The 18,354-nt window shown below is 45.4% G+C and overlaps 1 protein-coding gene across 1 annotated transcript in view; it reads right to left on the bottom strand.

Annotated features, from left to right (window-relative positions):
* The window catches only part of GHRHR (growth hormone releasing hormone receptor), a 39,005-nt gene extending 36,044 nt beyond the window's left edge, over nt 1–2,961 (bottom strand). Inside the window, exons 1-2 of the mRNA XM_035129516.2 lie at nt 2,898–2,961; nt 322–336 (exon numbers count right to left, since the gene is read on the bottom strand). Of these exons, the coding sequence (XP_034985407.1) occupies nt 322–336; nt 2,898–2,961 (79 nt within the window). The remainder of the gene's footprint in view (nt 1–321; nt 337–2,897) is intronic.
* Between the last annotated feature and the right edge of the window lie 15,393 nt (nt 2,962–18,354).

Genomic DNA, 18,354 nt, shown 5'->3' with positions numbered 1-18,354 from the left:
GCCCTCTTTAGAGAAGTTGTTAATGTTTGATGTTTTATTGTATTTTTAATATTTTGTTGGAAGCCACCCAGAGTGGCTGGGGAAACCCAGCCAGATGGGAGGGGTATAAATTATTATTATTATTATTATTATTATTATTATTATTATTATTATTATTATTATTATTTTCCCCTTGCATTCTGGGAATCAACACATGGTTGCAAACTTTCCTTTTGGCCTCTGCTCCTGATTCTTTTGACTAGTCATGGCAGGATGCTACAACTCATTGATTTGTTCTCGTTAAGGGGCGGGAGAGAATGAGGCCCGGAAAAATCAAAACACGGTGTAATCGACCTACTGGACAGGTGGCTTAGCTGCTGCTGCTCAGCTCATTTCCACACCAGCGGGATAAATATTCAGCAAGTTTTCCAGATCTCTGGATCATATATATTTTTCGGGTCACAAAGAGTGCAGAAGGCAATGATTCCCTAATGCATGTGTTTCCCCTATTCATATTCACACCGTTCTTCATTAATGAAGAGGCCTCCAGCCAAATACATGGCTGGAGATGGCAAATACTTCATCCACTGCAAGTCTTCTATTTGCCACCCTCCTCTCATTTCTGTAAGAAAGTAAAAAGAGCCTGCTCCCCCCCCCTCCTCCAAACACTGTCCAAAAATGGGAGCCTGTGTTATACAAAACCTTTTGGGTGCCCCTAGATTACGGATGGGGAGAACTTCACAACCGATCCCTTTTCCCATGGAACTCTGGGAATTGTAGTTCCGTGAGAGGGGAAAGGGTCTCTAAACAACTCTCAGCACCTTTAACAAACTACAGGCTTCTTTGGGGGAAGCCATGACGATTTCAAGTGGGATTATAGTGATTTACAAGGGAAGTGCAGATGAGATGGTGAGATTTATGAATCTAAATCTTCCTAGTTCAAAAATTCTAGCCAGTACACAATCATTGAAATGTGCACATTGATTGAAATGCCATGGGGCACTGAATGACTTAACCACACAGGACCAAAGTAGATGCCATAGCATTCCCTTCTTTAAGGGTAAAGTAAAGTAAAGGGACCCCTGACCATTAGGTCCAGTCGCGGACGACTCTGGGGTTGCGGCGCTCATCTCGCTTTACTGGCCAAGGGAGCCGGTGTACAGCTTCCGGGTCATGTGACCAGCATGACTAAGTCACTTCTGGCGAACCAGAGCAGTGCATGGAAACGCCATTTACCTTCCCACTGGAGCGGTACCTATTTATCTACTTGCACTTTGACGTGCTTTCGAACTGCTAGGTTGGCAGGAGCAGGGACAGAACAACGGGAGCTCACCCCGTCCCGGGATTCGAACCACCAACCTTCTGATCAGCAAGCCCTAGGCTCTGTGGTTTAACCCACAGTGCCAAGTTTAAATAATATATAGTGGTAGCTTGGTTTACAAACTTAATCCGTTCCGGAAGTCCGTTCTTAAACCAAAGCGTTCTTAAACCAAGGCGTGCTTTCCCATAGCAGCAGGGGACTCAATTTACAAATGGAACACACTCAACAGGAAGCCAAACATGTTCTGCTTCCAAGGCAAAGTTCACAAATCAAAACACCGACTTCTGGGTTTTCAGCATTCTTAATCCAAGTTGTTCATAAACTAAGATGTTCTTAAACCAAGGTCCCACTGTATAGCCAGAGCAGAGGGTTCCAACATTATTACTAACTGGGGGTGGGGAGTTTAAACCCTCAAAAAGTCTTCCCTGGATTTGGAGGTGTTTGGTAACAATGGCTAACACCCCCTTTAATGGATTTGCTCATCAATGGGGTTGGTGGGACAAATTCAGAAGAGCTTGGAGGTGATGGGTTATCAAGAGTCAGTTCAGCCTAGCTTCAGGCAAAATCACTAGATTCAAACTGGGAGCCAATTTTTTTGAGAAACATGGATCATCCCGGTGTTTGAGAAAAACATCACATGAATTAAGCCTTTGGTCCATATGTTGAACTGAAACTTTGGGGCTCTCTCGGGCATCTTTCAGATTTTGCTTCCGAAATAAAGCTCTGAGGCTCACTCTGAATGAGGTCAGACCTCAAGCTTTGGCAGTGGGTTTTAAATGGCAACTTGCCACTGTGAATATTTTCACAACCATCGCACACACCCTCCCCTTAAATCCTCAATTTTTCTACAGCTGCAAATCTTGAGAACACTCCGAAAGTAGGAAAACCTGTATCTGGAGTTTTTGCAAGCTAACTGACTGGAGAATTTCTTTCTCCCATATTTGCTTCGCTACAGATGGAAAACATAGAGTGGATTTTGCAGACAAGATTGGCAATTTCCCCAATTACTTGATTTATATTTCAAATAATGTACAAGTGACCTTTAGCAGAATACCGGAAGGGGTGAGGTAGTTGGCAGGGCAGCCTGGAACACAGGAATTGCCAAGTCAAAGCATCAGTCCACCCAGTTCTGCATTGTCCACACTGACTGGCAGCAGCTCCCGAGGTTTGGGGCATCTCCATGCCTATCGTAGATGTCGGGACCACTCAGCAAGACATTTCAAGCAATACTCAAGGTGACAAACCAACAGACCACACAGAGTTGCCACTCCATCCCTACACAATGTTTCCCAAGCTCTGTCCCATCATTGTATCAGAACAAGCCCTTAAATTTCCTCATTTATTCTGCCTATCCTTAGTGCTTCTGAAAAACAGAACTGGAGCTCTCTAAATCAGAGTTTGTGTTCACAGGCAAGCGATGCAATCTGACAGTCAAAAGAAATCCCATTAGCGCACCTTCCTCTGCCCTTCTCTGAGCATCTTCTGCCAAATCAACGCCAAAAGAAAGAAAGATTGATGCGATATCAAACAGGGATCTGATCCGAGCAGAAGTGGACAGATACACGGGAACGACGACAACAAGACTTGGACTGTTTACTTACAAGAGACGGCAGAGTCAACAGGAAGAAGATGCGGCCGTTCCGTATATTTCCCGAGTTCATGTTGCAGGAGTTAGAGAGGCACCCTCACTTCCGAGCATCCCTCTCGCCTCTCGCCTCCCTACTGCCTGTTGCTGATCTGAAGCACACAAATGACCAACAGAACTGGTGAATATGTGTAGTGGAAGTGGGGAGGGGGAGTGGTGGAGATGAGAGAGGGGGGGGGACTCAATATTATTAGCAACTCTCTAGGCTGCGATTGACTTGTCTTCCACCTGTGTGCATTCTGCCAGTTACTGCCAAAGGGAGCTGGCAAGTCCCTCAAAAATTGCAACACGAACAGTGACAAGACAAAAGATGTGCAAGGACCTGCTCAAGTTGACTGCTTTCATGCAAATCAATGCAACTTGCACAGGCAGGAAACATATTAATTGGGAAGGTGGGTGTTTCAAGCAAGCAGAGGCATAGGAGTTTGTGGCTGGGGAAACCCAGCCAGATGGGCGGGGTATAAATAATATATTATTATTATTATTATTATTATTATTATTATTATTATTATTAGGTCAGGTGATACCTGGTGCAGAAAATTTATTGTCTCCCCGTCCCCCACATGGATTTTATTTTTAATTTTTGCCTGCAAAAATGGTTTTACGTTATTTCATATTTTCTTACAAAGGAATAATAATGAATAACAACAACAACAACAACAACTTTTATTTCTATCCCGCCCTCCTCGGCCAAAGTCGGGCTCAGGGCTGCTAATATCAGATACATAACATTGGTATAAAATCAAACAACGATTAAATTACGTCCTAAAATATGTCAAAATCAAATTGAAGTCTAATTAGATGGCTTTCCGCAGGGTTAGAATTGGGAACAGTAAGTGCTCCACTGAATTGAAATTTCAGCCTTCACGACATAGGAAAACAGCCAAGTAAATAGCTATTTTCGTGGAGGAGGGTCAAGATGTTAACTGATATGCATGAAATTTCATATATACCTATATAAACCATAGCGTAGTAAGAGAAGACCTTTGGAGCAGGCTTTTTTTTAAAAATGTTTTTTATGAACCACCCTAGTAGGGCAGTAATTGTTCCTTGATAATTTGTCACCCCCCTCCATGATGGAACTTGGGACGACCCGCCCCCACTTCCTACGCCCCTGCAAGCAAGGAGCTGGATAGTTTGGGGCTATGTGTGAAGGGAGAAGGAAAGCTGACTTCCCCAACCTGATACTGTGGGCTGATGCTTTGGACTACAACTCCCATCATCCATGACCATTGGCTATGTTGGATGGGCCTGATGGAAGCTGGAGTCCAACAACATTGGGAGAGCATCAACTTGTGTCTCTGGACTCAGTCTCCCATCCCTGAGCATTGGAAAATAAGAAGCCAACAGTGGTCCATCCTGCCCAGTAGTGTCCACTGACTGACAGCAGCACTCCAGGGTTTCAGATATCCCAGGGCTACCTGAAGATGCTGCAGTTTGAACCTGGGTCCTTCTGCAGGTGGGGCTGGTGCTCTGTCATTGAGCTATGGCTCTTTCCAACCTGGATGCCCTCCTGTCATCGTTGAGGTTGAGGACTACAACTCCTGTCATCCTGAAGGAGCGTCTCCGCACCCATTGTTCAGCCTGGACACTGAGGTCCAGCTCTGAGGGCCTTTGGGTGAGCCCTTCATTTGAGAAGTGAGGTTACAGGGAACAAGGCGGAGGGCCTTCTCGGTAGTGGCACCTTCCCTGGGGAACACCCTCCCATCAGATGCCAAGGAGAAAAATAACAATGGAACTTTAAGAAGACATCTGATAGCAGCTCTGTATCAGGAAGTTATTAATGTCTGGTGTTTTATTATGTTTTTATATGTGCTGGAAGCTACTCAGAGCAGCTGGGGAAACTCAGCAGGATGGGTGGGATATTATCCAGGGCGACTGTTTATCAGCTCCATCTGGTACGCAGGCTGAGACCCTACCTTCCCACAGACTGTCTCGCCAGAGTGGTGCATGCTCTGGTTATCTCCCGCTTGGACTACTGCAATGCACTCTACGTGGGGCTACCTTTGAAGGTGACCCGGAAACTGCAATTACACCCTTAGTTTAATGACACACCCTACAACGATGGATTCTCTGGGTCACAAAGTACAGTCAGATCGCAATGGGGAGAGGGGAGGTACCCTCCCAACTCTGAGCATGCGGGAAGAGTAATTGGTGGCAATGAATTAATTTTAATTATGCCTAAAATGGGCAGATGGGTTTTGATGAGTAGTGGAGTTGATTCGAGGAAACGTTGAATAGGAAGCTTTAAATTGCACTAAGTAGGAGGCTCAGGTGAGTGAGTGAGATATAGAGCTAACAGGAGCTATTTTTCTGTCCTGGTTAGAAATGTTTCCTCTCATATGAGAACACATATTTCACCATGACAAGGTAAGCTTGAAATGCTTCACTGGCTAAAGTTCCAAATGATTTCTGTAAGTGCCCTGTGAATAAGGCAGAAAAACTGAAGCCTGGAGGAAGAAAACTTTTAAGAAGCTGATTTTGACACTAAACTGCATATCTTGCATTGAACATGGACTCCCAAAATGGGATTGTTTACAGGAGCTGTAGCTCATGGATCCCATCAATATGGAAATTAACAGCGCTGACACTAAACTGGCCTATTTATATCTTCCACGCAGGAGGAACATTTTTGCATAGAAACAAGTAACCCACTCCCATTGTAGCAACTTAGCCTCTGGCCTTCGGCCGTATCAAAAACAAATGTAATCAATGCATCTCAGTGTAGCCAGCCAAGTAGGTAGATTAATCTGTTTGTGAATGAAGGGACTTTAAAAACAAAACCAAATAGCAGCTAACCAGGTAATTTGAAACATTTCCATGGCTGTCAGGGACGAAATCTGTCCAAGTTCTGTTGCTGCATACAAAACAGTTCCTTAAGATTCATTGCAACAAGCAAACTTCAATCAAAAGCTCCAACATCTTTCTGGAAGCAAAGGCTGAGCTTTCTCATCTGCCATCCAATAAAACTAAAGCTCATGAGTTTGGGGAAAGAGTCGCTTGTGTGCAGTCAACTGCCCATGTGTGTGCCTGGGCACGTGGATGTGTGTGTACAAAGACATATTTGCAAGGAACCTTGGCATAGCTGCCAAGTCTCCCGTTTTCCGCGGGAAACCCCCGTATTTAAACCCGTTTCCCGTTGTTATCCCGAATAGAGAAAAATCCCGTAAATCCCCCGGATTTCCTACCTGCCAGGGAGGCTCCTTCTGCGCATGTCTGGACATGCGCAGAACCGATTTCGGGTGCTGCTCTGCCCATGTCTGGGCACCGGAAATTGGGCAGCGTGGCACCGGAAGTCACTTCTACGCATGTAATGTGTAGAAGCGACTTCCGGTGCCACTCTGCCCATGTCTGGGCACCGGAAATTGGGCAGTGCCAGACATGCGTAGGAGCGACTTCTGGTTCCGCGCCACTGCTGATCCCGGATTTTTCTTACCGGGAGTTGGAGGGTATGAACTTTGGACGGATAGATGTGCATTGCAAGGGGCTGGGCTAGATGATCATAGGGTTCCCTTCGAAGTCCACAGTTCTATGATTCATAAGGCCAGCTTAACTCAACACAGGCCTGTGTTCTTCAGCCTTGGTTCCCTGCACAGACACTTCAGACAGCCCCCTGGAGTGGCAGAAACACCATGATAATAATCCAGAATGCAGCAGCCAGACTGGTGACTGGGAGTGGCCTCCGAGACCACATAACATCGGTCCTGAAAGACCTACATTGGCTCCCAGTATGTTCCTGAGCACAATTCAAAGTGTTGGTGCTGACCTTTAAAGCTCCAAACGGCCTTGGCCCTGTATCCCCAAAGGAACGTCTCCACCCCCATTGTCCAGCCTGGACACTGAGGTCCAGCTCCGAGGGTTCCCTCCCTACGAGAAGTGAGGTTACAGGGAACCAGGCAGAGGGCCTTCTCGGTGGTGGCGCAAACCCTGTGGAACACCCTCCCATCAGATGCCAAGTAAATAAACAACTATCTGACTTTTAGAAGACATCTGAAGGCTGTTTAAGGAAGGTTTAGGGGAGTTTTTAATATCTGAAGCTTTATTCTGTTTTTAGTCCTCTGTTGGGAGCTACCCAGAGTGGCTGGGGAAACCCAGCCAGATGAGCGGGATATAAATACAGTGGTACCTCGGTTTATGAACACAATTGGTTCTGGAAGTCTGTTCATAAACTGAAGCGAACTTTCCCATTGAAAGTAATGGAAAGTGAATTAATCCGTTCCAGATGGGTTCGCGGCGTTTGTAAACCGAAAATTCGTAAACCGAGGGGTTCATAAACCAAGGTTCCACTGTAGTAGTAGTAGTAATAATAATAATAATAATAATAATAATAATAATAATAATAATAATAATAATTCTATTATTATTATTATTATTATTATTATTATTATTATTATTCCTCCTGGATCTTTGAGAAAGCAGGTTCCCAGACAAAAGAGTCTGAGTAATGGGCGCAGTGATTGCATTGCTTCCTGCTTTGCTTTTCCTAGTTACATTCACTGTTCCATGCAAATGAACGGGGCAAATGTGTACATTCATGTGTCTGGAGCATTAACAAGGGGTGTGTGTGTGGAATAAAGGGGTATGATAAGGAAAGCACTCAAGATGAGAGAGACTGTGATTGAGACAGAGACAGAGAGAATTCTTCTTCATCCCACGTCCTGTGTTTCCAAGAGTTTGAAAGTTATTCCTCATGTTTTGTCAGAATCTCCTTTCCTGTAACAGAGAGAGAGAGAGAGAGAGAGAGAGAGAGAGAGAGAGAGAGAGAGAGAGAGAGAGAGAGAGAGAGAGAAGGGAAAGACAAGTTGCCTGGCAGCTCTCTTTTTTAAAATATTTTTAACTAAAGATTTCTTGGTTTACAAAAGTACATGCAATGTCTCTATTTTCAAGTTGCATTTTCTACAGATCAGTTTCATTTGTTGAGACATTAGCGTTACATTAGGAAGAAAAGGGGGAAAGAGGTGGAGGGGGGAATGGTGAGTGGGCGTGGGGTCGGGTGGCAATGCTTCTATTCTGCTTAATGTATGTGTGCGGTTTTGTGTCAGCGTCGCTTGTGCGGGTGCTCTTTACTATTCGCTAGTGTTTTGGTGGTGAGAAAAGTTGGGATTGGCCTAGGGCAAGCATCCCCAAACTTCGGCCCTCCAGATGTTTTGGACTACAATTCCCATCTTCACCGACCACTGGCCCTGTCAGCTAGGGACCATGGGAGTTGGAGGCCAAAACATCTGGAGGGCCGCAGTTTGGGGGTGCCTGGTCTAGGGTGTAGTTGTTTGTTTGTGATTGGCTGTAGTGAATTTTGTTTTCATGTGTGAGTGGGGTGGGTGGGTGTTTTTGAATCAGGTTAGCCATATTGATTCGTATGCTCTTGGTGAATTCTTGTCGTTGTCTTGTTGGGCTGTGGATGTGATAAAAGGGAGCCATACCGGGCGGTGAAGGCGTCTTCTATTTGTCCCCATGTCAGTTTTAGTTTATTGGTTATTTTTTCTAATAAGGCTGTTTCCCAGACTATTTGGTACCATTGGCCCATGCTTACTCCTGACAGGTCTCTCCAGTGTCTGGCCATGATGTTTCTGGCTGTTCATTTGAGAAACTAAGGTCTGTTACTCTTAGCACAGAGACTTTTGGAAGCCACAACCTACTTTGTCAGGTGCACAAAGCTGGAATCAATAGATCAATAGATCAATTCTAGGGACGGATGGAGCGTGAGCTTGTAGGGCACAAATTCATCCAGATATTTGTTTGTGTGGCTGATTAGAAGGTTCTTCTTCTGTCAAAAACACACATCCCCAGAGTTTAGCTCATGTCGCCTACTAGCAGTAACTTTCAGAAGTCTCATCTTTTGTGCTTTTAAGTGGGGATCAACACCTGCTAGTTCATGGGCCAAAGGAATGTAGGCTGCTGCCTTTTTGCACTGTTAGGCCATTAGTCTATCTAGCTCAGTATTGCTGGCATTGCCTGGCAGAGTGTCAGGAAGGGAATGATTATTAGTCCTACTTGGGAGATGCCAAAGATGGAGCCTAGGACCTTCTGCAGAGAAAGAGCTCCTTATCTCTTTATCTCCTGCAGTGAAAAAGTGCTTTATCTTAAAAAAGATAAAGCGGGTTGTGGAAGGGCTGGGAAGAAATCCCTAGGTTTGGGGGATGGGCTGGGGCTAAGCCAGAGCTGAGTCGTGGGGTGTGTGGTTGGAATGATGTAATAATTGATTGGCAGGAGGGCCCCTATTTAAGCTCAGCGTCTTTCACTTTTGGCCACTCTTGCTTGATGTTTGAATCTCCCTCCCACCCGCCGCTTTCTTTTGCAGGTTCTAGCCTGACGTTGCTTTGCCTTTCATGGGGTCGCCTGTTGAAGGGGCCCAGTAGGAATTTTGCCATTTGGCTGATTGGCTGTTGCCACTTGGCTTTTGCCTACTGCTTAGCAAATCGTCACAACTTGTTAGGTTGGCGATTAGGCTTTTGGTTATTGAATTTGGTTGGAGGAGGGGTGTGGCATCCAGATGCCTACACCCCTTCTTAATGTTGCTCCACATAGAAGTATTCCGTTAAAGGAATCCTGGGGCTTTCGCTCTAGTCATTGCATCCCCGCCATTACAGAGCACGAGCCTTGGGGAACATTCTTGGTCGAGAGTGGGGAATGCCTGGGCACAGCTACCTCCTCACCCATGGGTATTTACTTGACTTCCCTATACGCATGGGGAAGTCGGAGCTGGTCTTGTTCCAAGTGGACAGATGGTGAGTCCTGTCCCAAATGGGCAGATGATGTGAGTCCTGTCCCAGGTGGGGCAGATGAAAATGGTCCTTCCCAGAGAAGGAAAAATGGTTAACCAAAAGTCTAAGCCAACACTTAAATTAAAATTCTATTTAAATAAAGCTGTGGCCAAAATAATGCCAAAAACCCAAACCTAAAATATTGTGTCTGTTGTGAGTTATTAGGGGGGGGGGGAATTCTGTCAGCCTCGTCACACAAAAGGTGTGATGAAGATGCAGTAAATGAAAGATATACAGTAGTACCTCTACTTATGAATAACTCTACTTGCGAATGTTTCTACTTACGAATGGAGCTCCGTCCGCCATCTTGGATGCGGTTTGGATAGGATTTTTTCTACTTACAAATTTTTAGATAGGATTTTTTCTACTCACGAATTTTTTCTCCCAATGCATTCCTATGGGATTCGACTTACAATTTTTTTCTACTTACAAATGTGTGTTTGGAACGCATTAAATTCGTAAGTAGAGGTACCACTGTATACAAATACAGTCGTACCTTGGATCCTGAACGCCTTGCGAGTCGAACGTTTTGGCTACCGAATGCCGCAAACCCAGAAGTGAGTGTTCCGGTTTGCAAACGTTCTTTGGAACGTTCTTTGGAGTTTCCTGCAGCCAATCGGAAGCTGTGCTTTGGTTTCCGAACGTTTTGGAAGTCAAGCGGACTTCCGAAATGGATTCCTTATGACTTACAAGTTACCACTGTACACACAAACACAAATGCATGTACAGTGATGCCTCGCAAGACGAAATTAATTCGTTCTGTGAGTCGCTTCGTCTTGCGATAAAATTTCGTCTTGCAAAGCGTGATATGCAGCGGCAAAAGCAAAAAAAATCGTCTTGCGAAGCACGGCCATGGAAAACTTCGTCTTGCGAGTCACCAAAACCATCGCAAAACGCTTTCGTCTTGCGAGTTTTTCGTTGTGCGAGGCATTCGTCTCGCAAGGCACCACTGTATTGCCTATTAAATGTACAGTTAAAGAATTGCTCGAAAAAGTGTAAGTAAGTTGTCAGAGAGATGCGCCACAGACGTGTACTGCCTAGAGAAGCCTGCTTTTGCTTTCGGATACGAACTCTGCAAGACAAGCTTTTGAAAGCTTTCGGAACGCTGACTCCATTCATATCCTCCTTGTTGGTGCATGCCGGGAAAGTGCAGCTCGGTGTTCTGCTGATTTGTCCCTAACTGGAGGAGCATGAATATTGCTCTTCCTAGAAACTAGAAGCCTGTGCCCGGCCAATTTATTTTATTAAGCCTTAATTAACCAGATTCGAACTACGTTGGAAACTCAGTGCAGGAAATCCCCAGCTGACCATCGAGTTCCATTTCTCTTTTTCAAAAGAAAAGAAAAATGGGGGAGAGGAAGGAGGAAAACAAAAGGCTAACGCTACCTCCAGGAAATCCTAATATGGCCTGAATCATTTCGTTATTCCTAATGATACTTGGGAGTGATGGCTTGGTGCTAAGCGGAAATGTACAGATCTTGTTATCAGCTTGGGAGATAAACAACAGTATCGAGAGAGACTGCCTTCTTTCCCCCTGAAATCTGGGGCAAAAATGCAAGAAAAGGTTGTGGAGTAAATAAAAACAAGTTTTATTTATTATAATTATTAGAGGGCTAGTGCAAGCCCTGTATTCCCCTGCACTCATAACCCTGCAAGTGTCCCTATTTTCCAGGCACAGTCCCGGAATTACAGAAGCCGTCCCAGTTTCTGATTTGATCCTGAAATGTCCCGGTTTTCCTTTTTCCTCCGCTCCACGTCTTGGAGAACAATGCAAAGTGGTGGGTGGGTGCAGGTGCAAAAACGGAGTCCTGTTTCTCCTGAAAAATAACATTCCTGCACCAAACGAAGGAAACAGTGAAACTGGCATATGAAGCCCTTCCTATAACTTTGAAGGGAAATGTCACCAATCCACTTTGTATTCTTTAATTGCAATGCTTCAGCAGCCAGTTGTTGTTGGGTTTTTTATTGGAAACGCATGGAGTGTCTGTTCCTTTATTGTAAAGACCATTACTCTCATAGACTGTAGTGGTGTTTGCGGACGAGCCTAAAAGAAATCTGGGAGGGGGTGGGCTGTTAGTAGGCTGAGTCACGGGGCGTGCCTTGAATTTGATTGACAGCCACTTCTTACTTAATGACCACGTTCGTTTCGCTTTCCTTCACTCTTGAAAAAGCTTGTGAATCTCCCGCCCACCCTCCACTGCCTTTAGGCTTAGTCGACACTGCTTGCCCATTTGGCGGGGGTTGCCTGTATTCAGGGGCCCAGTAGGAATTTTCCCACTTGGCTGATTGGCTGTTGCCATTTGGTTTTTGCCTACTGACAAGCAATTTGTCACAACTTGTTAGGCTGACCGTTAGGCTTTGGTTAAAATGGTATAGGAGGGGCATGGCATAAAATGCCTACCCCCCCCTTACTTGCTCCTTATAGAAGTATTCCGTTAAAGGAATCCTGGGGCTCAGGGACTCTAGTCCATCATCCTGCCATAGGCAAGGTTGGTGCGTCCATTACAGAGCCGAGCCTTGGGGAACACTCCTTGGGGGAAGGAGAGTGCCTGTGAACCGTACCTCCAATCCCTTGGGGTGTTTACTTGACTTACCAACCACTAGGTAAGTCGGAGCTGGTCCTGACCCAAATGGTCAGATGGAATTGGTCCTGCCCAAATGGGCAGATGGTATGGTCCTGACCCAATGGTCAGATGGAAATGGTCTTGTCCCTTAGAGTGGACAGATGGATTAACCAAAACCTAAGCCAACACTAAGAATTAAAATTGTATTTTAAATAAAGTTGTGGCCAAAATAATGCCCAAAAACCAAACCTAAAATGTTGTGTCAGTTGTGAGTTATTGGGATTTCTGGGGGGCTTTGTCACGCAAATGGAGCATTACACTGACTACCGAGAAGTCCCACTGTATTCACTGGAGCTTACTCCCAGGTAACTGGGTAAAGGCTGGGCAACCTTTCACTGCAATTCTAAACATCTTTACTCAGAACTAAGTTCCACTGTGTTCAATAGGATTTACTCTCTGGTATGTTCCTGATCATTCTCACAATTTCTGTTGTTGTTGTTGTTGTTGTTGTTGTTGTTGTTGTTGTTGTTGTTGTTGTATCCCACCTTTTCCCCTGACAGGGACTCAAGGCAGCTTACTGCTCAATTCACCCCCTTCCATTTATCTGTTGAAGGTATTCTACATGATCCCCTCCCTCGCACATTTTTTCTTTACAACAACCCTGTGAGGTAGGTTTGGTGGAGAGGTTGCAACTGGCTCAAGGGGACTGAAGTCAATGTGTACATGACGTCCATGTGAGATCAAACACAGGAGAAGCCTCTGGATGGAAGAACAGGATGTCCCTATTTTCATTGGAGAAATTTTGGAGGGTACGCTGTGCTGTTTGCAAGCCATCCACCAGTTTAATTACAGTTGTACCTTGGTCGCCAAATGCCTTGGAATCTGTACACTTCGGTTCCTGAACGATCAAAAACCGGAAGTGAGTGTTATCGTTTTTGAACTGTTTTCCAAAGCCAAACATCCAGCGTGGCTTCCATGGCTTCTGATTGGCTGCAGGAGCTTCCTTCAGAAGCCGTCTTTTGGTTTCTGAAAATTTGGAAGTTGAACGGACTTCTGGAACGGATTCCATTTGACTTTCAAGGTACGACTGTACGTACCTGCAATTCCTCCTGTGGGCGAGTAGTCAACTCCTCGAAAGATTCCATCAACAGTGCCTCTGAAAATTGTTACACATCACTTGGGAAGACAGGCGAACTAATGCCAGTGGACTGGAAGAAGCAAAGATCACCAGTGTTGAAGCAATGATTCTTCAACATCAACTTCGTTGGACTGGTCATGTTGTGCGGATGCCTGATGATCTTCTTCAAAGCAACTACTCTATTCCGAACTTAAAAATGGAAAGCGTAATGCCGGTGGTCAACAAAAGAGGTTCAGAGACTCTCTCAAGGCAAATCTAAAAACAATATATTATAAACACCGACAATTGGGAAACACTGGCCTGCGAGCGCTCCAGTTGGAGAACAGCCTTTACCAAAGGTGTCATGGGCTTTGAAGACACTCGAACTCAGGACACAAGGGAGAAACATGCTAAGAGGAAGGCACGCTTGGCAAATCCACACTGTAATCAACTCCCGCCCAGAAACCAATGTCTTCACTGTGGAAGGATGTGTGGATCCAGAATTGGCCTCCACAGTCACTTACAGCCCTAAAAAGCCCTAAACGGCCTCGGTCCAGTATACCTGAAGGAGCGTCTCCACCTCCATCATTCTGCCCGGACACTGAGGTCCAGCACCGAGGGCCTTCTGGCGGTTCCCTCGTTGCGAGAAGCCAAGTTGCAGGGAACTAGGCAGAGGGCCTTCTCGGTGGTGGCGCCTGCCCTGTGGAACGCCCTCCCAACAGATGCCAAAGAGGAAAACAACTATCAGACTTTTAGAAGACATCTGAAGGCAGCCCTGTTCAGGGAGGCTTTTAATGTTTAATAGATTAGTGTGTTTTATTTTTCTGTTGGAAGCCGCCCAGAGTGGCTGGGGAAACCCAGCCAGATGGGCGGGGTATAAATAATAAATTATTATTATTATTATTATTATTATTATTATTATTATTATTATTATTATTATTAAAACCATGTTTATGGAAGACAATCTTACTCAGCTAAGAGTGATCACCAAAAAAGAAGAAAGAGAAGCTGTGGGTGAGAAAGTATAATGACCCGGTGGCTCACTGCTGCCTGTCTCGTGTCCCCTCTCACTGCCACCAACGCTGCCATTAGCACTTTGGAGGGGGCACTTTGCCAGGAAGGATTCCCTTGCAGGAGAGCTGTAGCGCAGAGGTAGAGCATCTGCCTTGCATGGAGAAGTTTCCAGGATCTTCCCTGCCTGAGACTGTAGAGTATCTATTCCAACCATGGGAGGTTTATAAAAATCCTCTGCAAGAGGAAATCTAGTTCCTCAGGATTGTGGCTCTCAAGGAACTGCCGCATCGTTCTTGTTTTCTAGCATAGGGGGGCTTTCAGAACTGCATTTCCGCACCTCTATAAGAAGCCCTACCACTTTGATGTTGTCCCTCACCCAGCTGCATGCAAAGGTCTGACCTATTTCTTCTCTATGTGGCCCAGCTGCAATCCTGCTGATTCCGCTGCGCTCATTTCTATTGCACGGAGTGGTTCCTTGCCAGCAAAACTGGGTTCCTACCCAAGCACCTTGCAGGCTGCGCTGCTGAATCCAGCAGACACCATTTGCGTGACCAAGCCCCCAAGAAATCCCAATAACTCACAACTGACACAATATTTTAGGTTTGGTTTTTGGGCATTATTTTGGCCATAACTTTATTTAAAATGCAATTTAATTCTGAGTGTTGGCTTAGGCTTTGGTTAATCCTTCTGTCCACTCTAAGGGACAAGACCATTTCCATCTGACCAATGGGTCAGGAACATACCATCTGCCCCCGTTGGGCAGGACCAATTCCATCTGACCATTTGGGTCAGGACCAGCTCCGACTTACCTAGTGATTGGTAAGTCAAGTAAACACCCCAAGGGATTGGAGGTACGGTTTTACTATACTCTCCTTCCCCCAAGGAGTGTTCCCCAAGGCTCGGCTCTGTAATGGACACACCATCCTTGCCTATGGCAGGATGATGGACTAGAGTCCCAAAGCCCCAGGATTCCTTTAACGGAATACTTCTATAAGGAGCAGGTAAGGGGGGATAGGCAATTTATGCCATGCCCCTCCTATACCATTTAACCAAAGCCTAACGGCCAACCTAACAAGTTGTGACAAGTTGCTTGACAGTAGGCAAAAACCAAATGGCAACAGCCAATCAGCCAAGTGGCAAAATTCCTACTGGGCCCCTGAATACAGGCGACCCCCGCTAGTCAGGCAAGCAGTGTCATCTAAGCCTAAATGCAGCGGCGGGCGGGTGGGGATTCGCAGGCTTTCCCAGGAATGGCAGAACCGAAAGCAACATGGGCATTAAGTTAGAATCGGTTGTCAATCAAGTTAAGGGTACGCCCTGTGACTCAGCCTAGCTAACGGCCCACCCCCCTCCCAGATTTCTTTTAGGCTGGTCCGCAAACGCCACTACACTCTATGAGTGTAATGGTCTTTCTCCAGGCCTAGCCATGGCCCCAGTAATCTCTCCAGCAGCATTGTTTGGCTTAGACAAAACAACTGGGTCGTTTTCCCCTCTCTCTACATTCACTGCAGCTGGAGCTGATCTGATTATTCCGTAACAGATGCCCGTCTAGCCTTGCATATTTTTGCCCTGGGACTGATTCATTTCCTTTCCTGGCAGGCTGGATTCATTGCTTAATGTGCTTGCAGAATTATGATGGGCTTCTCTCCCCCCCGCCCCGCCCCGGCCCAGGCATCTACTCTGATTTCTCCTGCTGCTTGTAAGGCCATTGCTTAGTCTTCTCTTATTGACACCAGCAATTCATTGATTCCTTCCCTTCCTGGGTGCTCTTATAATAACAACTGGCATCAGCACCGTGCCAGAAGAAAAGAAAAACATCTCCTGCCTTTTTCTTCCACTCATTAAGTTTACAGAGAGCTGCCTTATACTGAATCAGACCCACTGGTCCTTCCAACTCAGTTTTGTCTACAATGACTGACAGTGCCTTTCTGGGGCACATGGAGATGTTGGGGAAAGAGGAGCAACCAATTTTCAGGACTAAAAGTGATGGGTAAGGCGGATCGTTGGTGCAGCTCAACCTAAGGAGTTGCCTTTCAAGAGGGGAGGCCCCTGAGTAACAATGAATTTAAGTGAGACACCACTTATTGTGTGACCAGGCGGCAACCGCCCCAGCCCCCAGATACCATCAGAAAGGAATAATGACTTGTGACAATGTGTTATGGAATCAAAATTTGGCCACAACTGGAGGAGGAGGAGGAGGAGGAGGAGGAGGAGGAGGAGGAGGAGGAGGAGGAGGAGGAGGAGGAGGAGGAGGAGTTTGGATTTGATATCCCACTTTATCACTACCCCAAGGAGTCTCAAAGCGGCTAACAATCTCCTTTCCCTTCCTCCCCCAGAACTGTTTCAGTGTATCTGAAGAAGTGTGCATGCATACGAAAGCTCACACCAATGACAAACTTAGTTGGTCTCCAAGATGCTACTGGAAGGAATTTTTTTATTTTGTTTCGACTACGCCAGACGAACACGGCTACCTACCTGTAACCATCCCCCACAACAAACACTCTGTGAGGTGATCTGACGCTGAGAGACTTCAGAGAAGTGTGACTAGCCCAAGGTCACCCAGCAACTGCATGTGGAGGAGCAGGGAATCGAACCCGGCTCACCAGATTACGAGTCCACTGCTCTTAACCACTACACCACGCTGGCTCTTTCAAATGTAGGAAGACCTTGACTTAGGCCTTGGGCGTGTATCCCTCCCAGCCTCCCAGCCTGAGGAACTGGGGCTCCTCAGGGTAAATGGGATATGGGGGTGCCCTGCAAGACGCATGTGTACACAGGCAGCCCACCGCATATCCCTGCACACAGGGTAGTTCGCTGACAACCTTTCAGTGTATGGCCAGTGACACCCATTCAGTGGTACCTCGAGTTACAAATGCTTCAGGTTACAAACTCCACTAACCTGGAAGAGTTACCTCGAGTTGAGAACTTTGCCCCAGGATGAGAACGGAAATCATGTGCCGGCGGCGCAGTGGCAGCAAGAGGCCCCATTAGCGAAAGCACGCCTCTAGTTAAGGACAGTTTCAGGTTGAGAACGGACCTCCAGAATGAATTAAGTTCATAACTAGGGATACCACTGTATTACAACCCCTTTAAGAGGGGACCCTGGAATTGCCACTGCAGGGGGAGGGGGTGAGTCACCACTACACACACACACACACACACACACACACACACACACACACACACTTTTTTAGGGAAGAAAAGACTAAAGGATTTTTCCCAAGGCCTTAAACCGCCAAAGTTGTGACAAATTGCTACAGGGAAGATAAAACCTGCCAATGCAGGAAAATTTCTTCCCCGTTCTTCAACAGCAACCAGTCAAAAGACTGTTATCAAAACGTAAATAATCCAGCAGAATAAAAACAACCGCATAATTAAACATAAATTTCTTTATTGGTTGTTTAGGAAGAATAACAAATACAATGTATGACATAATATGACAAGTGGAAAAATTCATAGGATACATGAGAAATGGCAGAATTCTGAACATAGAAATTTGAAATAAGGTTGAAGTTATTGATAATAGTAGTACTATGGCTTTAAACGTAAAGAAAGATAAACTGCATAAGCATAAACCAGAACTAAATAAGACGGCTAAAGGTAGAGTGGAAGTCAATTTTAAAAACAAAGAGTGTAATGATGAATGATATGAATTTTCTAATTTTTTAATCTTATTTTTATTTATTTTGTGTAGCGGTCCTTGATATTTGTGTTTTGTTTTTTCTTCTTCTTTTCTTCTTCTTTTTATTATTTTTTTTGTATGTATAATGTGAATGAAAATGTAATGTATACAAAATGTAATTGAAACACTGTTTATTAGATACTAACATCGGAAACTGAATAAAAATTATTGGGGGGAAAACAAAACAAAGGACTGTAGCAGCGCCCGCTAAACAGGAAGAAAAAAAAGGTTAACCTGCAAACAAGAAACATTAAACAAAGGGAGGATGAAT

This window comes from Zootoca vivipara, chromosome 12 (assembly GCF_963506605.1).
Source record: "Zootoca vivipara chromosome 12, rZooViv1.1, whole genome shotgun sequence".
NCBI lineage: Eukaryota > Metazoa > Chordata > Lepidosauria > Squamata > Lacertidae > Zootoca > Zootoca vivipara.
This window is presented reverse-complemented; position numbering and strand designations above follow the sequence as displayed.